This window comes from Rhinolophus hipposideros (assembly GCF_964194185.1).
Source record: "Rhinolophus hipposideros genome assembly, chromosome: 1".
NCBI lineage: Eukaryota > Metazoa > Chordata > Mammalia > Chiroptera > Rhinolophidae > Rhinolophus > Rhinolophus hipposideros.
In genome coordinates this window covers 97,749,152-97,770,280 of record NC_138047.1, presented here as the reverse complement: position 1 = coordinate 97,770,280, position 21,129 = coordinate 97,749,152, and the positions used below count along the sequence as shown (strand labels likewise).

The 21,129-nt window shown below is 37.8% G+C and overlaps 1 protein-coding gene across 9 annotated transcripts in view; it reads right to left on the bottom strand.

Moving 5' to 3' along the window:
• KCNIP4 (potassium voltage-gated channel interacting protein 4) overlaps positions 1 to 21,129 on the bottom strand; it is a 1,007,764-nt gene that overhangs the window by 74,866 nt on the left and 911,769 nt on the right. For 7 of the 9 annotated variants that reach the window (XM_081048279.1, XM_081048283.1, XM_081048282.1 and 4 more), the window contains one exon: positions 20,382 to 20,506. In XM_081048279.1, coding sequence (XP_080904405.1) covers positions 20,382 to 20,506 — 125 coding nt within the window. The remainder of the gene's footprint in view (positions 1 to 20,381; positions 20,507 to 21,129) is intronic. The other 2 variants (XM_081048284.1, XM_081048277.1) reach the window with 1 other exon arrangement.

Sequence of the window (21,129 nt, the reverse complement as noted above, 5' to 3'; positions counted from 1 at the left end):
GGAGTCCCTCAGAAAAAGATAATCTATATCTTAGTATGGGCTGCTATAATAGAATACCATAGACTGGGTGGTTTAAACAACAGAAATTTATGTCTTACAGTTCTGGAGGCTGGGAAGTCTGAGATCAAGGAGCTGACAAATATGGAGTCCAGCGAGGACCTGCTTCCTGTTTTTCAGGCTGTCTTCTTACTGGACCCTCACCCGGTGGAGAGCAGAAAGAGGAAAGAAGCTCTCTCATGTGACTTCTTCTAAGGGCACTAATATCATCATGAGGGCTCCATCGCCATCACCTAATTACCTCCCAAAGACCCCATTTCCTAAAATCATTACACGGGGAGTTAGGATTTCAACACACAAGTTTTGGGAGAACACAAACGTTCAATCCGTAACATTCTATAAATAGTGATGCCAGAAGGCTAGGTCGGTGGCATAAGTGTGAATTCCCGGGCTTTTAAGCTGCTATGGGAGTCTATGAAACAAAAGTAATACTGCTTAAGCAAAAAAAAATATGATAAAACTTTTGCCTCAAGTTATCAGAAGAAATGCAACCCTCTTCTAAAACAGCTGACTTTAGCCTCTGCTGTGTGTGGCTTGTAAGTGAACGAGCTTAGCTGTCTTGATTGTGCCCTCCCTTGGAGACACACGTCTTAGAGGCTGAAGTCCTCTTGACATAAGTAGCTGTTAGTGAGAGCATAGCTTCTCCAAATGCTAAGGCCTGTTTTTCGAGTGTAGCAAGCATAGAGCCTGAGCAGAAGAACATGTGTGGTGCTATTGTGAGGGGGCTTGTTGCTGCTCCCACCTGGAAGGACTGTTTTTCCTGCCAATTATAACATTCATCCAACAGGCTTGAGTTCACTGACTGGGAAATTGAATCCAATGTACATTAGGTACAAAGTGAGGTACAAATTAAGATTTAGCATTAAAGAACATGATGCATGGTACTTTCATGAACACTACAATGTTAAATGATCCAGAATAATAGCAGGAAGACAAAGTAACATTTTTGGGTGTTTACCAAGTGTCAGACATTGTACTAATCACTATCTATCTATCTATCTATCTATCTATCTATCTATCTATCTATCTATAGTCATTACATCCTCACAAAGAATTTATAATGTAATATAGGTAGGTGCTATCGTTATCTCATTTTGCAGATGAGACAAGAAAGTTACACTGTTAATAACTGAGAGAATTAGCACTCAAACTACACTATGCTGATCTATTCATTTATCACTTAAAATTCATTGAGGACTGAAGACCCAGAGATGAAGGGATATAACACCTGCCTTCACAGCATGGTAGGGAAATGGGAAATGAACCAACTACACTGCACAACCATGCTGTAAGAGATACAAAGAATGGTCTGGGAAGCTGGGGGAGGCCAGAGGAGGATTCATCCATATCTGAGACTTGGAGTAATAAATGGAGTACCTGAATTAGAAGAATCAAATTACAAAGTTGGCAAGAGAACATATCCCGTGCTTTGGAAAGGATGGTACCTAATCCTGTAGGACTAGACCATAAAACATGAAGCGTAGAGTGACAGGAATTGAGGAAGGGTGAAAATATAGGAAAAGGCCAAACCCTGAAGGGCCTTGAATGTCATGCAAATGAATTTAAATTTTATTTAAATAAAAGAATAGAGAGTTCTTGAAGTATGTAAACAGAGTTTACAGGAATAGATTTGTTATTTATAAAGATCATTTTGACAGAAGAGTGGTGGATGGGTTGGTGAGAGTGAGGCTGAAAATAAGAAAGTTAATTGAGACTTTGCAGTAGTTAAAACTTTGAAATTGAGTAGGGGGGTGGAAATAAAAAGCAGGTGACAAATTTGAGAGTATAGAAAGCATGGATAGTGGTAAAGAACATATATTCTGAGCTTACTGTTTAAGCTTGAATCTCAGCTCTGCCACTTCCTACCTGTGTATTTTTAGGTAACCCCATAATCTCTGTGCTTGAAATTCCTCATCTATAAATTTGAAATAATAATGCTATTTATCTCATAGTGTTGCTGTGTATATTAACATAAGACACTTCATATTTGATATGACACATTTTTGTTAAATGTTATTGTACAATATTATTGTACAGTTAATGCAAAGTACTTAAAACAGGGCCTAGCACAAAGAAAGGGTTATGCCAGAAACATCGGAAAACTGAGAAAATCCGTATAAATATTTTGATGATCCTCACCATGGACAAAATTAGTCATTTTTTCTTTTGTAAAATTGCATCTTAAAGCAAACTTAATGTACTTGAAACAAAATTCAGACTTTTCAGAAAGCACAAAAATCAGCCAGGCTTAGAACTGCATATTTGTCATAGAAAGTGACAATGTGATACATCAATACTTATATTTTTGTGACCTTTTGAAGTCATGAAGTTGGATGGTGTAATGACTTTGGAGTCAAAACATTCCAGGATAGGCGGCCTTGAAGGATTATCATGTGTTACTGGCTTTCATAATTGCTTTTATCCTTCTTATTGCTATCCAACACATACAAACAACACTTCGAACCACAGATAACCCAGTCCTCAAGTACGACTGATACATAATTAAATATATCATTACCCTAAACTTGCTTAGATACTGTATTTAAAATTACTGACTTCTGGATTCCGTATGCTCGGAAAATTTCAATTTGTTTTAAAGCAAAATATAAGAACATGCGCTAAAGAGTATTTCACTTCTAACGTGTGTTAGAGAAGATTCAGACTTTCATTAGTGTCTCATCTTATTCCCCATCGGTTTATCAGGGTGAACTTCCAAAGCAGAGTGCTTTGGCTCAAGAGCTTAAGAAATGTATTCTTATTGACATAAAATAGAGTCAGTAAAGAATTAATTTCAGATAAGAATTGCCCTGGTCTGTTTTCTGTTTTACTTGTAAGATCTGGTGTTGAGATGGAGAATAGATTCTGATGAAAAGACAGAGGTCTAGCGTCTACTTAGAACATCCTTGACTGCTTCATGAGCAGGATGACGTGGATCTGAGCTGTGGCGTACAGGATTGGGCTGAAGAGGGAAGGACCAATGTGAGAAAGTGTTAGAAAAAGAAATCCGACAGAAGTTGATGCTTGATTGGATGTGAGTCATGAAGGAGAAAAAAAATGGCAGGGATGATCACAGATTTCTAGGCTGGGTAATTGGGTGAATGGTCATGAAGCCCCAAAAGATAGCAAATGTAGGAGAAAATACAGTTGTGGGGTATGAAGAATGGCGTGTTTTATTTTGGACCTGTTGAATGCCGAGGAACTATGCCAGATTTAGAGAGAAGTGACAAGGAGATAATGGGATAGACAGCATGAGTGAGGCATGGGGGCTTCAGAGGATCTTTTATTCCTTTTGTCTTCTACGCAACATGTGTTCCAGTTTCTTCTACTTTATTCTTTATTTTCGTATACATCTTGTTCATTGAATTTTCATACACACACAAACATGCACATCCCTACCTACACATATAAGATTTCTGATGCATGCATGCAGACACAAAGAATAAAGACATAATTGTGCACTTGGAAAAAGAGAATGATTAAAAATAGGGTTTTCCAATGTCCAGACTGCTGGAAAGAAGGCAATACCCCAAAGAAAGTAAATATCAGAAACTATCCTTACTTCCTCTTTTGTTACTGTCTCTCAGTTTTTCAATATGGGAGGTAGGTTGTGCTGGTGATGGCAGGGGTAGAGTGAAGGCAAAACCAATAAGGAGTTAGAATATATATTCTAAGGATGGGAGTTTATCTTTAAAAGTGAGAGTTTATCTTTAAAACATTGTGAAATTTGTATTTGCTGAGTTAAAATGAGAGGCTAGTCTTCCCTCAGGGGGCCAGTGGCACAAATTCCAAGAGACAAACTAATCTCTGCCTTCTTTGCCTTCAGGTAACAAAAAATAAGAGGAGAGGCCCTGGCCCTTCTCGCATTTGTGCTGTATTTTTATTGTAACTAGTATTGTATTCATTTTTCATTACAATTGCATTGCATCATAATTCACTTTTGTTATTACCATGGTTACTGCTATTGTACATCATCCTTACTTATCCAAATTTGAACTACTACAGTAGGTTTCAAGCTGGTCTAACTGCCTCCACTCTCATTCCCCTGACTCTGCTTTGTCAGAGTGATATTTCTACAATATAAATACGACCACAGCTTGTGCTTGTTCCCTTGGTGATCTCATCTAGTCTCATGGAGATAAATATGATTTAGAGATTGAGGTCACCAATATTTATTTCCCAGCCTGCACATCTCCCCTTGAACTCCAGATATACATATGCTGCTACCAGCTCCATAACTCTCCTGGGATGTCTACAAGGCGTCCTAAATTCCCAAATAGGAAGGGGCTCATTTTCTGGCTCTCCAAATGTTTACAAGGTGTCTTAAATTTCCAAACAGGATGGGGCTCATTTTCTGGCTCTCGGAATGCAGTCTTTCTTCAGTCTTTCAGAATGTCAATTCCTTTTTCTGATTGCTTAGAGGAAAAGTTCAGAGTCACCTTTGAACAGGAACTGAGATACAAAGAAACTAAATGGCATCTTCAACTTCATGAGTCTACAGCAGAATCAAGGTGTGAACCAGGCAGTCTGACTCCAGAGTCTGTGCTCTTTATCCTTATGTTAGGCTACTTCTCTATCTTATAAACCCTTTGCACATAATCTGGATCTTCATAGGGCACCTGCATGACAAATATCAACTATTCACCTCAGGCAGTCTTGCCAGATCAAATAAGAGGTATGAATTCTGGTTTCTGGTTCTACCCAGTTGTCATATTAAACAGCTAAAAATGCCCTTTGTTTTGGTTCAAGATTTTCTTAAGAAAATTATTTGCACACTCTATTTTTTTAAAGTATTCTCTGTGTTCTTACTGGGATGCTAGGATTTTGAGATGGGAACTCAGGTGTATCTGTTATAAGTATGTCACTGCTACTAATTAGCTAAATGACCTTGGGAAGTTTCTAAACGTCTCACTCTGCAAAAAAAATAAAATAAAAAAATAAAAAAAATTGTCTTGCATGCAGTAGATGATCCAGGTTTTATAGTAATAATGTAGAAAAATAGTTAACAATTTACATGGTCCCTTCATTTCTTGACGACAAGAATCACATTTATTTGCTTATTATCCATTTTCCCAGTGTTTACTGCAGTTCCATCTTCTGCAGAAACTCAATAAATATGTGTGAATTGCTGATTGAAGATTTTATGATTTGGTATGTGGAATAGAAAAGGTGCCTTAGAATCTCAAAGGTTGTTTGGTATAGTACAGAGAATCCCAAATTAAGAGACAGAAGACAAGTTCAAAAGGCAAAGCAGGCAGAGATTTCGTTACTTCATTGATTATTTGACCTTCGGACAAATACCACATAGGTCAGGTCTTTACTCTTTGTCTGGAAAATTTGGAGAAATTGGGATTAGTGGTTCTCAAAGATGTATTGACAAAGCTCTGAATCTATAATTTACCTTCACCACAAAACCTAAGGGATGTCAGCATGGGACATTTTTGTTTATGTTGGACCTATGCAACCCAAAGGCTCAGGGCCTCAGCATTAGTACCTACCACAGACCAGCATCTCTATTTAAACATTATTTCTTTAAGATTCCTCAATATTGTGAATAGGTAATACTATTCCCTCTTACAAATAAGAAAGATGAGGTTAAGGGAGGTTTCCCAGGGTAAAATGACTAGCAATTGTCAGAGCTGGAATTGGAATCCAGAACTAGATGGCTCTCAATTATCCACGTGTGCACTGAAACATGTCCTCCCTAAGTCAGCAGTACTAGTGACACACGGAAGAGGGCAGTGCAGGGTGCTGCTGGAGATGTCTCACTTTAACACCATGTTCACTGGAGTCTGGCAGAGAGCGCTAAGATCAACTGTAGAAATATCCTAATCACCGAAGACACTAATTAATTAGAAAAAGCCAGTAATTAACTGCAGGCTCCCATTCTGTTTTCAATAAATGTAATCTATTCAATAAATCAGTAGCACTTTTACTAATGATAATACAAAGTGTGATCAGTATTAGGCTTGCCTTGCCTTCCACTAGGAAACTAACATGGGGTTTTCTGTGGAGTTCCAGAAGAAACCAAGAAGGCATTATTAGCATGCGCTTCAATGTGTAGATTACATGGGTGCCTTAATTCTGCTGCTGACTAGCAATAAATTGCTCAGTTGTGTACAGTGTATTAAAATATGTTTAATCTACTATTAGTTCCATGAAAAACATTATTGCCCACCCCACATCCAATCACCATGGATAACATGTGGGGAATCAAAGTCCTAAAATGATTATCAACCACAGGGTATAGCAATATGTCACAAAGGGACTAATCACAGCCTTTCCTAGAATTGGTTTATTTCAAATAATGTTTAGTTCTTTTCTCATGAAGAACCCTGTATTGGACCATATTTCTGGTAAGAAGATTCAACTTGGGTTTTAATTACAGAAACTGTGCTACTTACTTTCTTAGTGATAAGGCACAAAATTACTTTTTGGAGTATATATATATACATATATTTTTTTCCCCTTTCTCTAGACATCTCAACAGCCATTTTCTTTATGGTTTCCTTTTGGGAGAAGAAAGGGCATAATGTTTAAAAGGCTAGATAGACCAAATAAGGAGATAACTGCCTAACACTGAGTAATATCACCAGGAACTATGCTGAGAAAACCAAAAAAAAAAAAAAAAGGAAAAAGAGAAAGTGTTATTGGCCCATTTATGCAAAGCCAGTACAAAAAAGAAAAAAAAAATGACTACTTAGCTTCTGAGAAGTTAAGGACTACATGTGATGCCAAATAGCAGTAACTCTCTTGGCTTACATTTTTGAAAAATTAAATATTCTCCTTCCTCAATGTCGTGGAATCTACGATGTGTATTATATTCGTCATGTTATACATGTGTCTTATGCAAGTTTCCTTCAGAATATTTTGAAGATCAACAGGCGATATATTAAAAATGAAAATAGAAATTAGGTTGTTCATCGGCCTACCTAAAGTGGTTGAAAATACACACTGAAAAACAAAAATGGTTCTGTTTATTTCCTTGTTAACCTATTTGAATGCTTAAAAAATAAGGTCCACCAGCCCGAAGGATTCGATAGGTGATATTTTAGCTCACTCTAAACATTCTCTTTGTTAACTAAGGAGGGTTGAACAACAGAAAAAAGGATTTAAGAAGACAATGAATTAATTTTCTGGAGTAATGTTATATACTCTACTGGAATGATCCTTTGATGTTCCTCAGTGGTTTTAAAGGCATACCTTCATTTATTAGCTGTAGATTATATTGTTTAAAGTTTTCTGCGTGGTGGGTGATGAGGCAAAAAGAATTAATAAAAGTGAGCCTGAAGGGGGACTGCCCAAGCCTGCGTCCCCTCTCCAGGAACTGCCCAGGCTCTCCCCTAGAAAGAAATCAAAATGTCCAAGCACCCTTAAAAAGAGGAGGTAAGATCTAACGGGATTTAGCTGATTCCTAACACATGCGCAAACTGCTGCTGCCTGGCCACTATCTGAACTCTAGCCTCATTATATTACAATTAAAATAAAATGAACATTAAGGCTTGCCCCTCCCCCCCACCACGGGTTTTTCTGCATTCTAGGTAAGAGCATGCACAGAAAGAAACCAAAATATGTCAATCAAATGACCTTAGTCTATAATCACATCTCCTGCTGTAAGGAAAAGTACCTACCCTTTCCTTTATAAGAAAAAGTTCACCTAAAGTTTGATGCAGTTGTCTACTCCAAGGCTCTGCCCTGGCAACTTCTAATGCCAGCGTCTTTCTTTTTGAATATTTCCTTGCTCTCCTACTTTTCTGAGACTGTGAATTCTTTCACTTTCTGCAAAGGACCAGGGGTTTCCAATGACAAACAGTGAGTACATGATGCTATGGCAAAATGGGTTTGGCAAGGGGCCAAAACTATGTCCACGTTATAATTATACCTTTTCCTTTCTGGTTAATTTTACACTTCCTACACCAGACTCTAGAATCTATGAGTTGAGGACAATTCTCTTTTATTCATTGACATGTATCCAATACTAGCAATGTCCTTAACATACAGTTAGTATTCAGTAAAGAATTGCTACTCCATATATACTTGTGGAAAGGAATAACAACCAGAAGGAGCTCAAAATGAGAAGTTTTGACTCAATCTTCTAAAATTCTGGGGGAGTTGCAATGTCATACATTAATCATAATTTATACATTAGTATAATATGCACACATAAGGAAATTACTGATTCTATCTCATTTTACGTTGACACATTTCTTTGTATTTCCCTCAAGCTAAATTAATCAATGCAGATTTAAGAGAATTTATAGTCTAATACACTCAACTTAAATGTAGCATAGAAAGACTTCTAAAGTTTTGGCAACTTACTTTATTTTAATGAAGATTTTAATCCCTGCCAAGATCGCAGAATAATTGCCAGTGAGGCTTATACTAATGAACCCAGTAAAGGGATAAGTGTAAAAAAAATGGAAAATGATCTGACGTTATGGGGTAAGTTCACTGCCAGGAGCTTGCAGTGAGGAATGGGGCCTCTGATTTGTTTCTAGTTTTAACCACAAACCATCCAAAGTTGCACAGCAGCCTCTGTAAAGAACATGTCCTGAATTTGAAAAATTATTTGTTGGGCTCTCAGTGATATATTTATGTGAACCAATTACTTGTTCCAAAAATAATAAGAAGGACTAATGCCATTTAGGGAGATCATCAGTTTTACCACCACCCTGTTCTTGGGTTCTGTACTGTAAGACTGGGTTCCATGTACAACAAACTATATTAACAAACCTCCTTGGAGGAAGCTTCTCCTGAACTTGTTATGTATTCATTTCTGATGTACAGTGGTAAGGGAAATAGGAAACCTCAAAGCCTTCAGAAGATAGAGAGTAATTATTATTATTTTAAAAATCTTGATTCTCTAAGGAATATATGATTTTGAAATATCAATGGATGCATTGCTCCCAGAGTTAAAAAAAAAATGTCTTAGGGGATCAGCTGAACTCAGTTAGGAAATCGTTAGTATATTCTCTGGAAAAATTGAGTAGGATTTTTTATTGACTTTTGCAGAGTGCTAGTTTCTTCCTCCTATCTACTTTCTCCTCTATCTACATATCTTGCTGTCCAGCTAGAGACTACATTTCCCAGCTTCCATTGGAGCTGAGTGGTTCATGTAACTAATGAGCACTTGGGATGTAGGTGAAAGTGATATACATATAATGTTTGTGTTACTTTTAAATCAAGATAAGTAACCTACCCCTGGTCTATGGCTCTTTTGCCTTCCCCCAGACATGAACAAGAAAATGACCTATTTTACACAATGCAGATGGGAACAGTAGGCAGACAAGGAAGAGCAGGGAAATGTGATGGAAAGAACCTAGATCACTGAATGTCCTGATGAAGCAGAATTGCCCCATCAGCCTGTACCAAACCACCTGTGACTCCAGAAAAAAATGAAATGTGATCTTACTTATAGAATTGCTGTAGATAAATGGATAGAAAATCTTAAAAATTTTAGAAATGGTCTTAGTGAATTTTTGCCTCATATAAGGGTTGCTTTTATGTAACTTGTTTTTAAAAATTACCTACCTCTCCAGGTTATATGTTGAAAATATCACAAATTATCTTATCTCTTTTGATTTTGACAAAATCCCAACAAGGAAGTCATTAAAAGAAAGACAGTGTCCATTTTTCCAAGAATATAAAGGTCAGAGTAAAATCAATCCAAAATAAAGTGCATTGTTTCCAAATTGGTCCTTATGTAAGGGTAAGAAGCTCTTTTAAGAAAGAGCTTCTAGGCTCTAACGCAATTCAGAGGAGCAATATAATGACAATGGTATTAATGATGATAATGATGGAAGGAATAATAATAATAATAGCTATTTTTGAGTGTTATCATGAGAGAGTTTCTGTATTCTGTACTTTACATTCATTACATTTGCAAAGCATCTGTGAGGTGTTGTTTTTTCAATTTTGCAGATGATGTAAGTAAAACCCAAAGAGGTCAAGTATATTGCCCAATGATAGCCAGAACTGGAATCTAGTCACATAATCATTTTTACTCCAAAATATGTGCACTTTTGTGTAAAAAAGAGTTATTACGAGACTGAGACTGCTGTCCTTAGAAAGGTTTGCTTACAAGGTTGGGCCTTGAGTGATCTATTAGTCTACTAAGGACACAGTGACAAAATACCACAGGCTGGGTAATTTAACCAACATAAACTTACTTTCTCACAGCTCTGGAGGCTAAAAGTTCAGGATCAAGGTGCCAGCAGGATTCGTTTCTCCTGAGGCCCCACTCTTTGGTTTGCAAATGGCTGTCTTCTCACTGTGTACTCCTGTAGCCTTTCCTCTGCACTCCTGCATCTCTGGTGTCTCTTCTTCTAAGGACCCCAGTCCTTTGGATTAGGGCCTCACCCTCATGACCTCATTTAACCTCAATTACTTCTATACAGGTCCTATCACCAAATATAGTCCCTTTGTGGGTTAGAGCTTCAACATACAAATTTTAGATACAACTCAGTCCATAACAGCCAGTATCTGGGAACATGGAGCTTGGGAAGGTTCCCATTATCCCCTGATAAGAATGATTCACTGTACCTAAATCATTTGCATAAAACAATATGGTTTATGCTGAACACTTGCTTTGCCTCTGAGGGTCTGGAATTTTGGTACATGCTAGACAGCGGGTGCTTACATGACCAGCCCTAACAAGAGCCTGCACACTTATGACCCTGAGTGCCTAACTGCCTTCCTCAGCAGACAACATTTCACATGTGTTGTCATAACTCATTGCTGGGGGAATTAAACACACCCTGTGTGACTCCACTAGGTAAAGACTCTTGAGAGTTTGAGTCCAGTTTCCTCCACACATTGTCCCATGCACCTTTTCCCTTTGCTGATTTTATTCTGTATCTTTTTGCTGTAAAATAGATCAGCTGTGAATGACTACATGCTCAGTCCTGTGAGTCCTCCTAGCAAATCAATGAACCTGAAGGTGATCTTGGGAACCTCTGACATAATTTGAGCATATAGTACAGCTGGTCATCTCTCTCCTCTATTACTACCCTCCTGGTCTAAGCCATACTTCCTTACTCTCCTAAAACAGCGTTCTCAAGGGTTTTCCTGTTTTATCTTGGCCACTTATATTCCATTTTACTTACAGTAACCTGACAGAGCCATAAAATTCACTCCTCTAAATTGTATCTGACACTTCTAAAACCAGTAGCTTCTCAATATTTTGATATAACAAAATAAAATTAATGTTCCAAGTTCCAGACAGTCTTGCCTCACTTCTACCTCAGGGTTTTGGTTGTTCTCTCTGCCTAAAATGCCCTTTCCTTACCTTCATATGGCGGTGTCCTTCCTGATATTCTAATTAAATTAAGTAACATCTCCCCAGGGGATCCTTCTCTAACCACCCCATCAAAATAAGCTCTCTGTCCTGTCTTTCTGGAACAGATTTTATCACAGTTCTGATCACCATCATGTATTTCCTCATTTAATTGTTTGTTTAATTATCATCCCTCTCCTTCAGACCCCTTCCCAACTATGTATCCTAAATACCTAGTACAGTGATGGGCCCATATTCAGCATTTAGAGAAAAAATGATTAAAAAAAATCTTGAAATAAAGTCTAAACTGAGATGTGGAGAAGGTGTAGAAATTTGCCCAGTGAAAGACAAGGGAGTCATGGAGACAAGCGTTCCCTTAAAAAGGAAAATTACAGGTCAACACCCCTTAAGGGAAGCACATCAACTGCAGGAAGTTCTTTATGGTTGGATCAAACTGAATAGGAAATAGTGAGAGATAAGACTGGAAAAGTAAGAAGGGGCTCACTGGACAAGGGCTCCCTGGGTCACTGTAGTACAGAAAACATCTAATTCAGTATCTGACTTGCAGGAGACACTCAATAAGCATTTGTTGGATGAATGTGTACAACTCTTGAGTCTGTTTTCTAATGGCAGTGGAGAGCGATTAATTGGTTTTAAGTAGGAACTGGCAGGATCCTATTTGTGCTTCAGAACGACCCTTTCAGCTGCACTGAGAATGGTTCAGAGGAAGACCAGACTGGAGGCCAGCAGACAGGGAGGCCACCGAGGTATGCAGGTGAAAGATGACAGCTGCACGTGAGAGGTGGGGCCACGGAGAGAAAAAGGAAGGGGTGGACGTGAGAGATACAAAGACTAGAAAACTGACCAAGCTTGGAGGTGAATTAGATGCAGGAGGTTCTGAGAGAAGAGTCCAGAAAGACATTCCTACGTGACTAGATAAATGCAGGTTAACATTTATTGAGAAAAGACAGGTTTGGGAGACAAAGAAAAGTTAAGTACACATATCTTGCACATATATTTCAATTAATGAAAGGAAAAGATATTTCAAAAGTTAGGCATCATATGGATGATATAGGATGAGCTTTATTTGTGATTAAGGTCTAGAACTTTCATTTCAGAATGAGGTACTGAGTAATATAATGGGCCATATGCTTGGAACTAAGAATGGAATATCAAAATGAATCAAGCTCAGGACTTTAGGAAGCTCACAGATTAACCAGAAATATAGGGCCTCTGTCTATTTTTCTTTTTATTTTTTTCTCTTGAAGTTTGTCTTTTTCTTTTCTTTTTTTTTTTTTTTCTTTTTTCTTATGGTGTGGGGAAGGGGCTGGATAGTACTGTGAGGAAAGACTGGTACAGCCCTTCACAGGAAAGTTTCTCTTTGGAACAAAGGTGGAACAACAAGCACAATGGAAAACTGCTGCCTTCCCTACGGGGATTCCCAGGTAAACAAAGTAGAGGCTGAGCGCTAGTGAGCCAACACACTAGACCAAAGTATCCAAAAACAGGGAACTCCTGTTATATATATATATATATATATATATATATATATATATATATATATATATACACATATATATATATATACATATACATATATATATCAACATGGATATAATGGCTGTTTAACAATAGAATTAAATGTTTACAATTTACTGCTTATTAGGTAAAAACAATCAGTTTGTAGGATATTATCAGCGCATCTATGTAAAAAAAATCCCTACACACGTATAAACATGTGCACATAAAAAAAAAAAAAAAAAAAAGAAGAAGAAGAAGAAGAAAAAAAAAAAACATGTACCGGAATAAAAAATGTTGAGAGTGGTTGGCTCCACCAAGATGGAATGGGATATTGATTGCAGATGGATACTTACATATTTCATTTAACACCCCTGTATGCTTTCAACTGTTTAGCATGACACTTTATTCATTTAAAATAAAAATGAAACAAATAAAACAAGAAGTAAACAAATGCCACAGAATATATTTAGCACAAGCTTATGCTTAAGGTAATATACTTGAAGATGATATCACAGGTCTTCATTATGAATTTTAGTTACTTTTATACTTAGAAGAATAAGAGGAAAGAACTGAAAAGCTCTAATGTCTATTGACCACACTTTAAGTGAAAGGGTTTATACAAAACATTTATCATCATCTGGTCATTAATATCCTGAATCATCAAAGGAAAGGAGCATTTGATGTCCAGAGAAGCTAAACTACCTGGCCAAGGTAGGAAATGGAAGTTGAAAATTTTGAACCCAGGAGAGCAATTGTACCATGCCAGACCTTGGAAGCCTGAAAGGCAGCCATGTTTATCTGCTCAAACCTGTAAACAACTTTCTCCTCAAAAAGCCCTGCTTCTTGGAAGTCTGAGAGAAAACTCTGCTAGGGCATAAAAAGTAGCATTTTAACTCTGCATTTATACTTTGATTCTAAAGTACATGAGTAATACTTTGCACTTAAGAAAGATTTTTCTTTATCTGAGTCTTTAAAGGGTGGAACAACACCAATTATTACCTACCCCACTTTGTGATTGGAAGGAAAGATCTTAATCCCTAATTTGATGACAGGGAGAGACAAGCTGCCAGGGATGAAGTGATTTACTGAAGGTCACACAATCAGTGTATGAAAGCCTCAAGAATAACTCCAAGGGCTTATGACCAAAGAGCAATTGCCTTGTATAATTAGCAGCTTATTTCTCTATCCTAACCACCTTTTCCCACTCTTCCCCATGCATGTGCTAAACTACCCCTCTTCACCAGAAATGGGATTTAGTTATTTTTATGTAAATGCATTTTGTCAAAAATGTAGATCCCTATAATTTTGTCCTCAGTTCCAAGCATCTATTTTTAAAGGTCTTGGTATAATGAGTTCTCAAACACTTTGACTAGGGAGGAAAAACCCCATCAAAGAACTTCCATCACCTGCTGGTTTCTTTGGCCACAGTATAGAAACTTACAGAAATCAAGGAAAAGTTTGGTGCTACTTTTGGTAAAATCTCCAAGGAGATGTCTGAATTGCAGGTACAACACTGAGGGTGGGTATCAACCGTGCTTGAGATATGACATGAGACCAAATTCAACTGCTTCACTCCACAGTGTTGCTGCCTCCTCACATACCACTGTAATGGACAGTATGATGACATCCAATAAGTCTCACACCTTTTAATGACCTGGCCTAGAGTGCTGGGATATGCAAAAGTGATGGGCTGAGATGTCACGCCCATGATCATGTTACATTATACAAGACTCTGCTTTAGCAGACTACAGACTCTCCCTTGCTGGCTTTGAAGAAGTGGGCTGCTGTGTTATGAGAGTGCCTGTTAGTGGGCCATTGGCAAGGGACTACGAGGAGCCTCTAGGAGCTGAGTGGCCCTAGGTTGACAGCCAGCAAGAGAGTGGGGGATCTTGTAAATATAACCATGAGGAAATAAGTTCTACCAACAACCATGTGACCTTGGAAGAAGACCCAGGGGATCCAGAAAATAATGCAGTCCAATAACACCTTATTGTAGCTTTGTGAGATCCCAAGCAGAGGATATAGCTAAGTCATTTCTGGACTCCTGACCCTCAAACTGTAAGATAATAAATGTGTTGTTTTTTTTAAGCCATTAATGTGGGGTAATTTTAAAGCCACTAATATGTGGTAATTTATTATACACAGTAGAAAACTAATACAAACATCTTTCCTTTCAGGTAAAAAGGATATCAGCACTTAACATTTTTAGGGATAAAGAACATTAAAAAGTATTAAAGTGATACCTTGAAGATAGATTTGAATTTAATGGATACTTTAACCTAATATAATTCAAAGCAGTGAAGGAAAAGGAAGTAGGGAAAGATTTAGAATGGGAAAAAGCCATGTATCCAAAGCATGCAAGTCTAACTACTTGCGCTTACCTGTCATGCTGTATTTTAAAAGATGGGAAGAATATGCTATAAATTATTAATCAATAAGAGAAAATGCCAAAAACACATCGCCATATTAAAAGTTTACGCCCCAGTAGACCATTCATGATCACCTAGTATTGAACGAAAGTTTGCTTGATTTTGAAAGAGAACAGCAAAGCAAGTTTATGAATCCTATATCTATATCTATATCTATATCTATATCTATATCTATATCTATATCTATATCTATATCTATATCTATACCTACACCTACACCTACACCTACACCTACACCTACACCTACACCTATATCTATCTATATCTATATATCTATATCTATATCTATATCTATCTATCTATGTATCTATATATCTATATCTCAATACTTGTATGACCTTCCAGGTCAGTAGTTTTCAAATGTGGCCTTTTGTTAGCTATCTGTTAAAATGGAACTTTTTTTCTTAATTAAGAAGTTCAAGAAAAAAATAAAAGAATTCCTAAGCACCACCGCAAACTTAGCTGAATCAGAATCATTAGAGATAAGACCTGTGACCGCCATCCCCTACCCCCACAAACACCCCACCCAGCAAAGACTTCATAAGATTCCAGTGTAGCCAGTCTAACCATTGGCATTCGACACATAAAACTCATCACAGTTTGGTCAATTCTTTTTCTGATTGAATCACCTTATACCTAGGATCTTATCCATTCAGCTCCATGCTTCTCATTCTAGGGTGCACATTATAATTACCTAAGAGCTTTGTAAATCCTGATGTTCAAGGTTCTTCCTAGAGCAATCATATCAGAATCACCAAACATGGTACCCAACTGTTTGTAATTTTTAAAGCTCTCTGGATGATTGCAACATGCATCTACGTTTGAGACCACTGATGTGTGTAGATAATACCTTGTATTTTTCTGCATCCTTTATAATATATAGTTATGTAGCTCAAAAGCCAAAACACTGCCTGGTATGAATGTAGGCCAACCATAACTGACCCATTTTGATGAAACACAATATTGAAGTTGACTATTTGGGCCCATATGATAATAACTTCTTTTTGTTTAACTTCATGTTTGTTATCTTAATATCTCGAACAACAAAACAAAAAACCCAAATCTCATTTGTTTGTCTTGTTCTTTTGTTGTTTTTGGTTTATGTACCACATATCATTGAAATCATACAAAAACTCATAGACACAGACAATAGTTTAGTGGTTACCAGAGGGTAAGGGGGGTGGAGGGTGGGAGATGAGGGTAAAGGGGATCAAATATATGGTGATGGAAGGAGAACTGACTCTGGGTGGTGAACACACAATGTGATTTATAGATGATGTAATACAGAATTGTACACCTGAAATCTATGTAACTTTACTAACAATTGTCACCTCAATAAATTAAAAAAAAACAACCAAACCTGTGTAATTTAAGTATCATTATCCAAATTATCATTATCCCAGGACATACGAGCCACTGAGTCAGAGGGGGCTGCCTAAACAAGATGTGGACCCGAGCCTGAGTGACACCGAAGGTTATACTGTCGGCACTATACCGGTGAGTCTCAACATGTGGTCCCTGGATCAGCAGCATACGCGTCACCTGAAAACTTAAGAAAAGTTCAAATTCTCTGACCCAACCTCAGACCTACTCAATCATAATCTTCTGGTCTGGAGCTCAGAAATCTGTTTTAACAATCCCTTCAGATAATTCTGAGGCAAGTAAGAGTTGAGAAACACTGTGCTACATTCTCCATTTCTATCAGCTGCCTACTTTTGAAGACTCAGTTCAGCATGTGGTAAAAGAAATAAAAATATGGAGATAACTCAGTGGGCAAGACAGGGTGAGGGGCTGATAAATTCTCTCTCACTATCTTTCTTTTATCCTCTACCTCATTTATATGAACAATCTATGTTGAAAATGAGGAAATGCTACAGAGATATAGTGCTAAAGAAAGACCCAGGGACTCTGGTAATCTTTACTTGCATGGTGTCTTGTCAGGTTCAGCCATTCCCCTGTAAGTGTGACTATTTTAAGATGTTGATGAATAGTTCATCCTTTTAATAAAAATATGGGGAGTTTTAAAATGGTTTCATTAAAAATGAATATCTTAATTAATTCCAGGGAAATGACTATTTGATCTTCAGGGCTTGAGATAATTGGTGTTCAGGAAACCAAGGGTAGTTAGTTTGCTATCTCTGACGCCAAGCTGGTTCAGATTGCTGCCATCCAGTAAAACATAAGTGCTGTTGACCTGCTTTAGTGCCTCTCTTGCTTTATTTTAGGGCATTTTTATTGAGTTGTACATTTAATGAGGGGAAAACAAACAAGAATTAAAAGTCTGCCGTTGTTTGATTTATCAGAGGTATCAATTCATATTTTCTGAGCAAATGGTGAAATTGTTTCTTTTAAAGAAGCATATAAAATATGTGTTGGACACATAAAGATCTGGTGGAAATATGGCATGGGGCAGGGTGAGGGGTCAAAGAAAATGAAGGGAGAGAGGAGAAAAATAGAGAAAAAGGAAGGAAGGGGAAAAAGTGAAAGAAAGGAAACAAGAATTGACAAGAGGAAGAGACAAAGGAGGTAAAAAAACATAGGGAAAGAATGGAGGAATGAAGAAAGAGAGCAGGAATCAGAAAAGTAGAAAGAGGGAAAGAAAATTTGGGGATAGAGGAGGAAGGAAGAAAGAGGGAAAGAAGGAAGGAAGAAAGAGGGAAGGAAGAAAGAGGGAGAGAAAAGTTGGGGATAGAGAAGGAAGGAAGAAAAGGAAAAGAGAGGACAAGTACGTGAAAAGAAGGGAGGGAGGAAGGAAGGGAGAAAAAAGAAAGAAAGAAAGGAAGGAAGGAAGGAAGGAAAGAAGGAAGGAAGGAAGGAAGGAAAGAAGGAAGGAAGAAAGGAAGGAAGGAAGGAAGGAGGATGGAAGGAAGAAAGGAAGGAGGAAGGAAGGAAGGAAGGAAGGAAGGAAGGAAGGAAGGAAGGAAGGAAGGAAGGAAGGAAGGAAGGAAGATTTGTGAGCCCCAGACCAAAAGATTATGATTGAGTAGGTCTGAGGTTGGGGCAGAGAATTTGTACTTCTCTTAAGTTTTCAGGTGATGCTGAAAAAGCTAATCCAGGGACCACATATTGAGACTTTGGAATGCAGAATTTGGAGCCTGGGCAATATTTTCTGAACTGCTACTTGGAGAAGACATGCTACAGAGATGCTGCTCCCAAGGTTTATGATGGCAGTAATCATGATTCCAATTTGTAACAAGTGAGATGAAAGGCCTCCGGACCCCACATAGAGAGATACACAGTGATGGCAGAGGGGTAGTAATGCAACAGCCATCTAGGAATACACAGAGATGCTGGGAGATTGGATTAAGTTATTTATTCAACAACAATTTTGTATCTTATACACAATCTAATGTTAAAAAAGGAATTTTTTTTTTTATTACAAGACCTTTGAATTAGAGCAGAAAAGTTTAGATGTTCACAGGAATGCATTTGCAGTTCTATTCTGTGATTAGCCTTCCTTTAACATTTACAGTTAGCCAAGACTTGGTCTTTTTCACTTCCTCTCTTTCCCCATCCTTGCCATTCAATGGTTTGCTGCTGTCCGGGGTCAGTGCAGCTGTCTCATTGTAAGTCTTCCTCTCTCTGAAGTCTGCAAACTATGGCAGCATAGGCATAACTAATAACTTCCTAGCCTAATTTTCAAAGCCCCTTCCTCTTTATGTGTTGTTTACCTATATGTGTCATCTAAATAGACTATACATCAAGATTCCTTTTAATGAGAGTCTTGTCTATGTAGTAAACACCCATCTCTATTATACCTTCTCCCTCTCCACCCAGTGTACCTCCACAAAAGCCTGGGTGTTAGCAGAGGAGCAAGTTTTTGATGAATAACGAGGGGAGAAGAACTAGAAAGCCCAGGCAAAGAGAGTGGTGAGGAGCAGAAATGGGACAGAGAGAGACCCCATGGAATCAGACAAATGGTGAAAAGTTGTCTGCAATATACACGACGGAACCCTATAAGTATATTCTGAAAAGGTCAAGTAGTGTTACAAATTCTCTGCACATTTTTTTTTTTTTGTGGATATCAAAGAAGAGGCAAAGTTGCTCATGTGGCCTGCATGAGGTTGGACAGAGGTATTATAGTATTTGAAGTGGTCAGATTTGAAGAGACAGGAATGAGCAGAAATCATTGGATACTACAGGCTTCTATGGAGTAGGCTATGGAGTAGGGTCTCTTAGGGCATGGCTTTGGGGTGGAATCAAAGCAATTTAATTTGGATCTCAAGAGGTCCCTAGAACTACTGTGGTTTACATATGTGTAAGAACACAATATATGTTGGGTTATGCATGCTATTTGATACACAACCATTGATATTTTAAAGATGAACTGCTTTCAAATAGATTCATAACAGCAAGTCTTCTCTCTCTATTCAGACCACAAGCTCCTTCAGGACAAAAGCATATCTTCTCTGGCTTTTGAATAACTTACAGTATCTGGCTTAATATGAGCACATACCAAGGATTCAATAAGACCGTGCCTGATCAATTGCCTGGACCAATCACTTATTGCCTGTCATCTTCACCCTCTGGTGTGCACGGACTATCACGCCTTTTGAAGATGAATCACTCAGGAGGGAGTGTCATCGTCACACTTGCATCACAGAAAACTAGCTGTAGGTACCACCTACAGACACTTGTGGTCTACAGTCATGTGTGGCTTGGTCATTTAGAGACGATCAAACTTATTATGACTTTTCTCCAGTGCTAGGAATCGAGTTCCTTAATGTACCCCAATCTATAGTGTCTATTCAAGTCAAGCACCAGAATATAGTTTAAAAATGAAGAAGACAGTCGGAGCTTATTGGAAATGATGTCATTATAACTGAAAAAGAAAAAAAAAAATCCCAACTGAGAATTGAATTGGGTAAACCTTTCTTCTTTACTCATCCTGTTTAATGTACACCTATATTGTATGAGCACTGGTGTGCCAAAGTGAATCAAAATCCAAATGGATGTTGACCACATTTACATCTAGGAGTGATTGGAACAAAAATGTACATATGAGAGAGCTCTCATCAAACTGTATATTTCCCCTCTCCCCACTCACGTCTCAGTACTTCCCCGAGAACTGGGTAAAGGTAAAATCAAAAGAAAGTACTTACATTCTTAAATCCTCTGTAAAGAATCTGGAGCTCTTTCTTGGTAAATTTGCTCTGAGCTTCCAGAAGTTCAAGAGCCTCAGGCCGATGCCTGACAGTGGCCATCTCCAGTTCATCTTCCACGCTGTCTGTAGAGAAAAACAAAAACAAAAAAAGTCTTAAGATCAGTCATGGTTCACCAATGCTTATGGATGATTCTCATACTGCCACTCACTGGTCTTTATATTCCCCAGAGTTTACAATACTAAGCTAAGCTAATTCTACATTATATTTTTTCATACTTTCTAGTCATTACACATTACAATACAAGCATTCTCTGGTACAGTATGAAAAGTGCAAAAACAAAAACAAAAACAAAACAAAACATGAACACTCTTAAAACCTGGGATTTGTGTACATATACCAAATACTAGTTACAAAAATGGAATTTTACTTTAATTACAATCAGCATCACCCTTGTATCATGCATGTAGGAGATAGGAGTCTACTAATACTCAAGGAGGATACCTCTGAAATCAAATATTTCTCCTGGGGCTACAACTAGTTGTCAGATCAAGTGCTGAGTAAAGTAATGAGCTGCCAGTTTGACTGGCATAAACCCAGTCTTCACGGGGGCATACTGGATGGACGAGAGCCTAGGGAAACTTCTGTCTAAACCCGATTCTGCAGCCAAGGGAATCCATCCATAGCTACAGATACATTCTAAAATACTGCACTTTGCTTTGTGAATTGTATTTATCCTGTAATTTCT